The following is a 12,596-nucleotide window of genomic DNA, read 5'->3' on the forward strand; positions in this document are numbered from 1 at the left end:
TTGAGGGTTATTATAAATATCTTAGAGATGCTAAAAAAATATCTTACCATTTTAAAAACATTTCCGTATGATACTTTTTAAACTACGTGGTTTTAAATCCCTGACAGTTAAAATCCTAACTGTATATAATATTAAGTATTGAAGGGGTGGGGGTGATCCAAGGGGCTCTGGCATCACTTGCTCGGGTCTGGTCGTTTGGCCATCTCAAGTAGCTAACCCGTAACGCACTGTTTTCTCGGCAACATACTTCGGACAAGCAGGTTGGTCACAGTTCCATTATATAATAAATAAATACTATGGTTCATGTGCTATATGAATACAACGTGCCAATGATGAATTGATGTTTCCGAATACCGTTGTCATTAAAGTCCCAAGCAGAAAAATAAATCTTAAGAAGCTGCCAATTCTTCTGTTAGCCAGTTAGCTCTAGCTCTTTTTCAAGCTAGTTGGCGAGACAAGATGTACACCTTAGCCCAAGTTGTAACGCTCTGTTATTACTGTGTATCTCATTGTGTTGCATGCCCTGATAGTGCAACATGCTAAATGGTGTTCTTGATTGGCCACATTTATGTAGATTAAAGTTAATTTAAGCAGAAATGGGTGAACTTAGGGAGAGCTTGCTTGACATGTCAAGAACGCTACTAGTTTATGGGAAAGAAATATATTAATAGAACAAATCTACATGAACATTGGTTGTTTTCACAACCTTGACTGCAAAAAGCGGTCCTCCCCTAATGATCGATTCAGTGTTTCGGCATGCTTCGATTTGTTGTTTTGAATATATGGAGACCCATTCGGGATCACGGTAGACTGGACATGATGGGTACTAACGAAAAATAAAGCTTGCAGCTAAGAAATCTAGGGGGTCAACCAGCTGTCCGGCTCAATGCTAATGTCATTAGCAGGGAAAGGGGTTGGTGCTTTTTGTTTGCACAGAGCCCCATTTCATCAGCGTCAGTTTACGATATAAACGTTCCCTGCCATGACGCATACACTAAAACTCTGTACAAAGTTAAACGCTACGTTTTATTCGTAGGATGTCAGCATGGAGTGTGGCCCAGCCCTGCCAGACAGCCTGGTGCTGGAGATCTTCCTCCATTTACCCCACGATGCTGTGCTGAGTGCTGGCCTTACCTGTAGACAGTGGCTGGCTGTCTCCCGAGATGAGTTCCTGTGGAGAGAGCTGTTCTACAGCTACTACCGCATCCCCCGCACAGTGCCTCGACACCCAGGTACCTCAGTCCTCTCAGTGAAGTCACTTTGGCCTTTAATTCTTCTGACCTCTTAAAGGGGCTCCTGTTTTAATTTACCACCAGGTGTGATGATGTTGATGAGCCATTACAAGCAACAAAACATTCGACACCACCAGTGTCATGGAGTGGAATCTCTTGGAGTGGATACTGGTGCAGATTGTTTTGTTTGAGTGTGTCAGCCACAAATTTAAACAGTTGCAATAGCACTTTTGTGGTTTGGAATCAATGTGCGTCTGTCAGTACCTTGTTTCTGGACCCAATCACAGTGATGCGCTATACATATGTCTTACAAAATGTCTTATCACAAAGACCCATGTTCTTGATTGCCATTGTTTACATATGTGGCAGGTGCCTTTGGGCCAAATGCTCTCAGGCAGAATCTGCACAATGAAGGGATATGAAATTATATTAGTAACTGATGTTTTAGTGAAAACAGGGGGCTTATCATGACTGGTTTGATCACCCGGACCGGTATTTTAAGTTTAGCAACAAAACCATTACGTTTTAAGAAGTAGATCTTTTACATCACAAATTCCATGAGCAAGGAATCCAACGATCAGCGACCATCAACCTTGCTGTCATGATGTCACACGATCATTCAGCTGTGTGTGTGTGTGTGTGTGCGTGTGCGTGTGTGCGCGCACGCTCGTAGCCTCCGTGTCTTGGTACAGGGAGTTCAAGCGCCTGTACGACTGCATCCCCTGTGAGGAGGTGCAGACCCTGACGGAGCACCACGACCAGGTCCTGCACCTGGCCTTCTCCCACAGGGGCCACCGCTTCTCCTCCTGCTCCAAGGACTGCACCATCAAGGTGCGTTAGAGTAGTACGCACTCTGCTGAGTTGTGCTTACCACTTCAAACGCTAACGATGAAAGAGACGACGCTGCACTCTGTCCTGTTGTTGTTTATAGAAACTGGGTCATGCAGCTCTTGGGAGTTATTGTAGATTTTTCCCATTTTGAATGTATACTGTTTACTAATGCTGTTCTCAGCCTCACTTGTCAGTGGTTTTGGATTCAAATGTTTCTCCCAAATGGTCCGTGAAATGTTATTTTTAACCAAGAAAGGTTAAAAATATTCCAGCCGGTAAAATATACCACTTTACGTGTGGTACTTCTGAGTTACGATTCCTTTTTAAATGTTCTGCTGTTGGGTTATGACCCTCTCACATCCATTAATAGAGTAAAAGTAAAACAAATGTATTTCCCTTTTTCTTCCTCTCACGTCCAGCTATGGGACACGGAGCGACCCGATGGCATCATTTCCCTGGTGCACAGCTCCAGTATGCTCCATTTCAACTGGGCGTACACCCAGTTCTCCCAGTTCAACGCTGACGACAGCCTGCTGCTAGTGTCTGGGGTCTACCTGGGACCGCACCAGTCCTCCTCTGGGGAGATCGCCGTCATCAGTCTAGGTGGGACATGTGCACGCGCGTCACAATAGAAACACACACATCACAGTACGTACACACATTACAATGCACACATTTCACCACACCACATCACCACACACTCATCAAAATACCTACGTGCACGCACAACACCACGATCACACACGCTTGTCACAGTAGAATGCAGACCAGTTCATCGCTTTTTATGTGATCATGTGGGTTTTCTCTTAATTCTAAAATAATTTGTTTAAGTATAGTTATGCTTGTTATGATGCATTTTAGTCGTAATCCAATGTGTGTAGTGTTTTGATGGCAACATAAGAACCTGATCATCAACCTGTATCTAACAGGATTGAACGAGACGTGATTTTACTCCAACAAACATAATTTGTATTACACCATTTTCAAAACATGTTTTTCTTTACCTGGCGATTTCTGTTTTCAATCATTGTTAAGATTTGACTGGGTTGTAGTTATACAGGGCTTTATGTAACGTACGTGTGTGTGTGTGTGTGTGTGTGTGTGTGTGTGTGTGTGTGTGTGTGTGTGTGTGTGTGTGTGTGTGTGTGTGTGTGTGTGTGGGTGTTGGCTGGCCTTGTCATCCCATCAATCCCACCAAATCACACCATCATCACCACAGACAACTACACGCTGCTGTCGCGCGTGCGGAACAAGCCCTACGACGTGTTCGGATGCTGGCTCAACGAGAGCCACCTGATCTCTGGGAACCTGCACTGGATCGGCAACATCACCTCCTGCTCCGTGTTCTGGCTCAACAAAGCCTTCCAGGTTTTTGCCTCCACCAATTTACACATATCGAATGTCAGTTTTAATGGCCGCGTCTTTAGTTCCCCGCGTCAGATCTCTGTTGTTCAGAGCATAAATATATTTTGAATATCCGATAACTAATAACTTGAAGAAAGAAAACGAAAAGAAATTCGACCTAAATCCGCTGCTACCACACCGCCAACGTAGTCCTATGCTGCTTTACATTCCACTTTCATCTGGGTTTTGATGTGGGAGGGCGGGGTGTTCCCGGAGGGAATTCATTATTTCATTATGGCTAAATCTGGCTAAAGCGGGGAAACTCCAGCCGTCGGGCCGTCCAGTAAATGTTTGGGAATCATCCCATTTTAGTTTCAACAACACTGAGTTCATACCGGTTTCTTTCTGTTCCGTTTGTACCGTCCACCCCTAGTTTTGGGTGAAACCTGTCATTAGTTTATATCTTATTTCAGCGACACGACTGGACCTATTTTACCTTTGCATTAGTCTGAATGTTTGACTGATAGTTCCTTCAAGGGGATCCTTGTGTTGTGATACATGGTCAACTCTTCATTTAGGATTCACCACCTAGGAGATAAACACTGTTAGACCGCATGGAAAGCCGATGTGTGTGCAAGTGGTTGCTTATTCGAATGGCATTTGTGGAAGTCGTTAAAGGAGCAGGACATTACCCCTCAAGAGCCAAGTCCTCAGTAGCTTTCATCTTTCCAAGAAAGCGGTGTGTCTGAGGCCCAAGGGCCCCCCCAGACACAACCCCTTTCTTTCCTCCTATAAGGGACCTATAGGTTTATGAACCACTATGGCTTGTTTTATTAAACAGTATTGACATAATGGCGCTATTCAGCATGGGGCACAAACATCCCCGGTCTATTTGTTGTTATGTATTGGTTGTACAGTATATATGTATTCTACATATATTGACGATAATTGAGCTCACTTGTTTCAACAGAATATCATTTTGAGTGTCATTTTCATTACACGATTGAAACGACATCCAATGACGAATCCAACTAAAAGGGGAACATTCCTCTCCTAGCGATCCTGAACCATGCCTGGCAGTGTGATCAGCCAGTTCCCCTCCTTCATCCCCCAGGACATCGAGTCGGAGAACGTCAACGTGGTGAAGCGTCTCTTCCAGATCCAGAACGTCAACGCCAGCACGGTGCGCACCGTCATGGTGGCCCACTCGCGTCGCCACGACAACCCGGACCTGCTGCTGGACTACGAGGCGCAGTCCCTGGCGCGGGCCCAGAGCCGGGCCCGCGCCCCGAGAAGCGGGCCGCACCAGACGCTGCACTTTGACCTGGGCGGCACCGACAGCGAGGAGGACGGCAGCGGGGAGGAAGAGGAGGAGGAGGAGGAGGAGCGCCTGAGGCGTCAGGGTCCCGCCACGCCGCGGCTGCCTCAGCCCACGTCCTCGGGCCTGGAGGTGCTGCAGGTGGGTCATAAATGGTCACATCGCACCGATGTTATTATCACGCAGTTGTTGCAACATCGAGTCCTGGGATACCGAGTCCCGTATGGCCGGGTACGGGGACTGGTTTTGTCAAGATGAATTGCAGACTTTAAGCTGGGGTAGGCAGCTTTTGAAGGAACTGGCCGGAGTTAGCTAGAAGTATCCAACCGAAAAACCTGACCGCGTCTGAATACAGAGTTTTAGAAGTAATAAGTGTCGAAGCATTATATTTATTTTTTTTATTGGGTAATACAATGTACAAAGGTAATGTTCTTTGTAAAAAAATAACTAAATGCACCACATAGAACAGTTCAAAAAATAAAAATATCCAGTGCTACTTTACAATGATCTACAGGAAATGACAACAAGACACTTGGGTTAAAGCTTCTACTCCGGCTTTACCAGGCCAGACAGTACTAGTCAACCAAACAGTGGCGCCATCTGCTGTACAAACAGTGTACTGCTTTAAAATACCGAAACAGCCCCCGGTTAGTTGTCCTCTCACTCGTTGGGACCCAGGTCCAGAGGGCCTCGTACCGTGTCGCCCCGCCGTCTTAACCCCGGCCGCTCTCTGTTCCCCCGGGTCGCCCAGCGCTGTCGGGGGGCCGGCTCCGCCGAGCTGGAGGCCGAGGCCACGGTGGCCCGGATGATGGGCCGCGCCTACACCAAGACGCCCGACCCCTCCCTCATCACCGCCTCGGCCCCCGGGGAGGGGGAGGACAAGACCTACCTGCTGTTCACCACCGGGAGCCTGACGTACTCCCCGCACCAGATAGGTACCGCCCTAAAACAGACTGGATCGCATGACGCGTATACTACATCTACCCTGAGCAGGGCATGGTGGTTCTGTAGGCATATCGCCTTTTGTTAAAGGAGACATGTTATTATACCGCCACTGCTTGTAACGGCTAATCACACTCACACCTGATGGTATAATATGTCACCTTTAAAGCCGGTCATAGTGTATACACCTATACATTGAGATATGGTAAATGTTGACCGTAATGTTGTCAAAAGAAAAGCTAAATTTTTTAGGTTCTTAATGAAAAAATGAAAGCAACAACATTAACATGGGTCAATTAAAAATCCCAATTTAGTCATTCTAGCAGGTTGTTCTTGCACCAAACTGAGTGGCAGTGAGTTCACACGGAGGCAGGGTTGATGTATTTTTGTATTTACCTTTCCACAGTCTGTACCCGTTGCATAGTTCCTCCTCCTTGGTTAACGGCGTGCCTCCCTCCGTCCCTCCCAGGCATCAAGCGCATCATGCCCGACCAGATGAGCACCAGCGGGCCCGTGCTGGGCGGGGAGCGCAGCTCAGAAGAGTTCTTCGACTCTCTGGACCACGTGATCGACATCCACGGACACATCATCGGCATGGGCCTCTCGCCAGACCACAGGTGGAGCGAGGGCCCTTCTGTCTCTGGAGGCTGCAGATGCAGCATGAGTCACATGCTTATTGAATACAAAGATAGTATAACGTAATTAAACATATGGTTGAGCCGTCTCCGGGTCATAGGGGCAGAAGATGAGTAGGCAGATGGAAGAAGTATTTGATTGTGTGCATCGAGAGGTGACCCAATAGGCACTGCTGACTCACAATGATGACACAAAGCTAGTTATCGCTGCTGATTCAAATACAAGTAGCAGGCAGCTTCTTTGTGCTCGGGCCTATTTATTTAAAGAGCAACTAAGCCCTTATTTAATCAAGAGAAACACCCAGTAGGTTACGAAAAGGGGATTTAAGTTGTACACATCGACACAAAGTCAACACATTGGTTCATACAAGGAGCCTGTGCCAGGGGCGTTGTCGTTCCCACGGCGCGCTCGCAAGCTGGGGTGCAGTCGATGGAAAAACACCACTCAAGCATTTTTTGTGAGGAAGTAGCAGAACGCTAGCGTTTTACAGAGATGTTCCCCCCGTTTAACAACTTCATGCATTTTAGTCAAAAGTATCAAAAGAAAGACACTGAGTCCCGAGCAGAACAGGTTCAGCCGGCGAAGGCTGATAGGGGTGTAATTACTCTCGGGTGGAAATACAAATCCAGAGGAGACTTCAACCTTCACAGATATCTCCTCCGGATTTCCATTCCCATTATAGTGCAAGTACATCACTAATCCATTTCCTCCTGAATGGCAACCTCTGTTGCTTCATTCTGTCTGAGTAGAGCACTTACCACCATATAGGCTCAGTCCTGATCCCAGTGACCCGGGTTCGGATCCTACCCGTGATCCTTTGCTGCATGTCCTCCCCTCATTCTTCCATACCTTCCTCTCTAGCTCACTGTTATAGAGCATAAAATGCAAAAACGTCTTCTTTAAAATCTTCATTCTGCCGTCTACCTGGCACCAGGTATCTGTACGTGAACAGCAGGGCGTGGCCGGCCGGCTGCGTCATCTCGGACCCCATGTGCCCCCCGCCCATCGCGGAGGAGATCGACCTGCACGTCATCGACCTGAAGAACCTGAGGGAGGAGAAGATGATCCTGCGCTCGCACAAGGCCTACACGCCCAACGACGAGTGCTTCTTCATCTTCCTGGACGTCAGCCGGGACTTTGTCGCCAGGTCAGCAAGGCCGCCGCTACGCTTCTACGGCATACAACGCGCCACAGGCAACGACATGCTTGCATACTTCCTACTTGTGACATCCAGTTTCATATCCAATAAACACAGCACCTGGGGAAGTCATTATTCTCAATGTTGGCCTTGTCAATTACCAAATGGAACTGTTAACAAGCAAGTAGCGGAAGTCCTACGCTGCAGTTGACCGATGGCTGGTAACGAGAACTAGCAAGCGGGGGGCTGCGGGATGTTCAAATGCTAAGCTAGGCAATGCTAGCGATAGTTAGTCATGCTCATTTTGTCTTCTCTTTGGTCCAAAAAAAACGAATACCCATTTTCCGACCAAGTTAATAATCGACATATCATTTGCAATATCGACTATCCTGCAATAAGTAAATGACGCAGAGTTGCATTTAAAATCGTTTCAAGAAATACTTTCACGCCTCTTTGGGGTTCTACATAATCTTGCTGAGACGGGTGGATCAGGAAACCCCTATTTGGGCCGAGAAATGTTGTCTATAAATCTCTCTCTGATTCCGATTCCCCGCCCACATTGCAGCGGTGCGGAGGACAAGCACGGCTACATCTGGGACCGCCACTACAACATCTGCCTGGCGCGGCTGGCCCACCAGGACGTGGTGAACTGCGTGGCCTTCAGCCCCGCCGACCAGGAGCTGCTACTGTCGGCCAGCGACGACTCCACCATCAAGGTGTGGCGCTCGCCGCGCATGGTGCGCCTGGCTCGGACCCCCGGCCCCCGCCGCAACCTGCTGCCCTCCTGGTTCACCCGCTACAAGACCCCCGCCACCTCCACAAGGAGCACCACCACCGCCGCCGCCGCCGCCACCCCCACCCCAGCAGTAGAGGAGCAGGAGGAGGAGGAGAGAGACGGGTGAGGGAGAGACTTTAGCGCCTTAAGGTGTTCTAAGGGGGCTATACATACACGCCAGGTATATATACCTATAGATATATCTGTAGCCATATCTATATATAGATATATCTATAATATATGGGGACTGAATGTATGATTTTATACCTCGAACCGTGCACTCCCGTCCTAGAGCAGTATTTTGGCCCGTTTCGTCCACTGAGACACTGGATGTGACTTGAGGCGGACACAAGGGGGCGCTGATGCAATCTTACGTTTGAACGGCCATAGACTTTGTCGATTTTTTTTCTTCTATGGGACGACTGAAATGGAACACTAATTTCAATGCTGAAAGACGCCCAGAATGAGCTTTTTTGTAGCCACAAGCAGAACGCTTCTGCTGAACTGACCCATGATGAGGGGTTTCCCAGACATTATAGCTATATATATATATCTATATATATATATCATAGGAATATGCTAAATGTGTTAATAATAATGTGTTAGTGGCTTTCATATCCTGCCATTAAAAGGCAAAGTGCAGTAACTGAAGATTTGTTAAAAAAAAAACAACGGTTTGACATTAAATCAATATTAATAACAAATAAATTGTGTGACACATTTTCACTGTGCAGGCCGTAACTGAGCGGGTCTAAAATGTAACAGAGCGGCTGTGAGAGGCGGACGTTCGTCATTGCGGTCTGCTTCTTATCTCCTGTGTCACTTTCCAACGTTTATACAGCCCAACGATAGATGATGGATCACTCATATGGTAGAGTTTGCAGTGGGTTTTATTTGTGAAGGTTACTCACATGAGATCAAAAGACAGTGTTGCGGCGTCGGCCCCCAGCTCAAAGGTTCTGGGTTCAATCCCCCCGAGTGCGCAGGGGAATGAACGAGATGCCCCTCCAACATATCTGCATCACTACAAGTTGCTTTGGATACAAGTGTCTGATAAATGGTAAATAGATTAAAAAAAAAATTCATTACTTTTTTGTTGGGACTTGTATATTACGGTTTGAGATAAATGATTCAGTTAACCATATTACGGCTAGCCATATATGTTTCAATACATCCAAACAGATGCTGACTTGCACTATATTGCTAAAACACTCCTGCCCCATAATGTTGTATAGGACTGATTGGGTCCATTCATGTCATCATGGCCGAGTCTTGGCGCATTTGTATCCTTTGAAGACTTGAAAGCCCTTTTGAAGCCTTTCATACTTTCCCTTAAAGTCCCCCATGGCTTTGCAGCTATTATATAGATCAAATTTCCTTTATAAATTAAACAGAAGTGTAATAGTTGGAGCGTGAGCTTGTTGCCTTATATAGTGAATAGAGAATCAATTATTTATGAGGAAAGCTTTTGGTATTCACTGCTTAAGTGAGGAGCTTGCCCCTTTAAGGGAAGCTACTCTGCTAAGCCCTGCCCACTATCAAATTTCAAAAAATGCTTTCTCACTGTCAGACACAGAGGGGCGGGGCTATATGGATTTTCAGGCTTTCGCCCTGTTGCACAAGCCACTCCCGTTTGCTACAGTCTTTTTGGCGGTGTAGCCAGAATGTTTGATCCACTATCCCTGGTAACCCATAATGGCCTAACTCTAACCCTGGTAACCCATAATGACCTAACCCTAACTCTATCCCTGGTAACCAATGACGGCCTAACCCTGGTAACCCATAATGGCCTAACCCTAACCCTGGTAACCCATAATGGCCTAACCCTAACCCTGGTAACCCATAATGGCCTAACCCTAACCCTGGTAACCCATAATGGCCTAACCCTATCCCTGGTAACCTATAATGGCCTAACCCTAACAACCCATAATGGCCTAACGCTAATGGCCTATAACTTGTAACTGATGCAATAGCACGTGTTTAAATGATGGAGGGAAATTGGAGTCCATATTTACAACTTATCCTGTTAGCCCTACATGATGGTTTGTTACACAGAAACATATGTAAAGTCGTCCTTGGAAACTGTTTGGAAGAAGGCAGAAACCTTCAAAGAAATACTACTTTGTGGATGGATGAAGCATCTGTCCATCACGTAGATCCCATAGTACCTCAGAGATGGATGCAGATAGGTCAAAACCACTGTATTTGGTGTTCGGCCACATATGCCTTACGTGAAGCCTGGCCAGATGGATTCACATTAATTCAGAAGGGATTTGGACCAGGATCAATCCATAGCACTACTATGTAACCCACTAAATCCCTTTTCATCGAAAATAAGTTATTTTATGGATGGAATTTGCTTAAGGCAAGAAGTCTTTCCCAATACCAATGTTCTCAAGCTTTCAACATCAGTGGCATATTCTGAGGTTTTTAGCCCTTAACCGATTCTTTCTCAACAGAAGTTTGTACGAACATGACTACATTGTGGTTGCTTCACTTTTGCCTTCAATGAAAGACGTCAGTTGGAGAAGGTCCATATATGCATAGCTTAACGTTTACTAAGAACTGAAGTGAAATAACCGAAATAAATGAGTGGTTAAGTTCAACAAGAGTTCACAGTGAGTCAAATAGCATCACGCTTCATCATCCGCGGAATTCCTTAAGTCTGAACAAAATCAGCCACACCAAGGTTTGGCTCCAAGTGATGCGTATCCTCCTTGAGATGTGTCATCCTTCAGTACCCATTCAGCCCAGTACTGAGAAGGGTACTGGGTTTCATGTTGGCCCGCATTCATCGGATGTTCTCTTCTCGAGGTCAACTCCTATAGCAATATATTGGGCGTTTTTCTTTTGCAAACATCTACATTTTCCTTTTCTAAGGATGTATTTTGGCAAATCGTGTGTTTTACTTTTGCATGTGAACATCTCCCATGTTGTTTTTATTGCCAGGTACCGACAGCCATATTTGTATCGTTTCTTGTTAATACCCATTAGAAATGGAACACAGCCTCAATGCCCCGTTGTGGATCACGGCTCAATTTAAATTGAGTTTGGAACTAATATGAAACCAAATCGTATCATGTCAAAATATTTAAAATGGAATAGTACTTGAAATTGACCACAGGAACTGCACTTTGGCTTGTATGGAGTAAAAGTCATTGAGGTTTAGCACTAAGAAGACCTTAATCAATGAAGACGGCAAAGTCCTCTGGGTTAATCTGTAATGGGGGCGAATAGTATTTTATATTTTTTCCATAGTCACCATGTGCATGAATGCATGACTTTTTATTTTGATATTTCTTTCACATTTTTAGAACCATTTAACATCCATCAATGGTTATGTCCTTCCTCCACCAACCAGCATCATGCTGAATCATGAGCAGTACAGGAGGGCCATCAGAGGAGCAAAAAGGACATAGAGGACTAAGGTGGGGTCAAGTGACCATAGCTCTGGACCCAGAACAAAGACAAGACTGCAATGGGAGGGCCTACAGTTTGGACCAGTCCACCTGCTCACACCTGAGTGCCAAGCCAATGGATCGCCTACATTCACTGTAGCCAAGGTGGAAGTCCTCTCACAGGGCGCCAGGCCTGTACGGCACAAGGCCCTCAGGGGCTGTGCTGACCCCGACAGCAGAGGTCTTCAGTGACATCTCAACCTCTCCCTCAGCCTGTCTGTTCTCCCCACTTAATGCAACCGGACCACCAGTGTGTCCTTATGCCCAGGGGAACCAATGTCCCTTGCATGAGCAACTAGGGCCCCCTCTAAGCATTGACCTCAGTCATGATGCAGTGCTCTGAGCGGCCGGTCGAGTCATTCATCTGCTCCTCACTGCCTTCCACCTCGGACCTGGACAAGTGTTGAATGTGATTTGATTTTTATCAGTGTGTTTGTTTTTGTGTGGAATTCTCATTTAAGGGTTTGTTTTTCATCCATCAGATCTGCTTTTTTTTTGTTTTTGTTGACCATTTTAAATAAACAGCCCGAGTTTGCGAAATGTGTGCGTTTAAATTGCTGTGAAATAATAAAATAAACGGCAACCACCTGATGGCTAACATCATTACCATTACAGCTCATGCTTACTTAGTCTCGGTTGCATGGTCACTTCATCACTTTTTAGTCTGTGACCTTACATTGTCAAAGGTAGGAATGACAAACATTCTTATCTGCAGTGGTAACGGTCTGCCTGGGATTTTCTACACCCAATTGTGACCATCAAAAAAAAGTTTCATAAAAGCAAGCCCCCGTGTTTGTATTAAAAGCAGTGGGATAATGCCCCAATGCGCAGTCATTACTGTACATGATTGTATCTATCAGTTGAGATGAACAAAGGAAACATTTTTGAACAAAGGAAACATTTTTCAGCAAAAAAGTACAAA

General features: G+C 46.0%; 1 protein-coding gene across 1 annotated transcript; it reads left to right on the plus strand.

The window, feature by feature from the left end:
- The first annotated feature begins 150 nt into the window (after positions 1-150).
- Positions 151-12,214, plus strand: fbxw5 (F-box and WD repeat domain containing 5). Its single transcript, XM_030355555.1, has 11 exons — positions 151-260; positions 1,037-1,232; positions 1,906-2,063; positions 2,483-2,666; positions 3,283-3,431; positions 4,522-4,866; positions 5,477-5,660; positions 6,137-6,284; positions 7,238-7,450; positions 8,007-8,339; positions 11,531-12,214. The coding sequence occupies exons 2-11, from the start codon at positions 1,046-1,048 to the stop codon at positions 11,538-11,540; spliced, it is 1,911 nt and encodes a 636-aa protein (XP_030211415.1). The 5' UTR covers positions 151-260; positions 1,037-1,045; the 3' UTR covers positions 11,541-12,214.
- Positions 12,215-12,596: the final 382 nt, after the last annotated feature.

This window comes from Gadus morhua, chromosome 4 (assembly GCF_902167405.1).
Source record: "Gadus morhua chromosome 4, gadMor3.0, whole genome shotgun sequence".
Classification (NCBI taxonomy): domain Eukaryota; kingdom Metazoa; phylum Chordata; class Actinopteri; order Gadiformes; family Gadidae; genus Gadus; species Gadus morhua.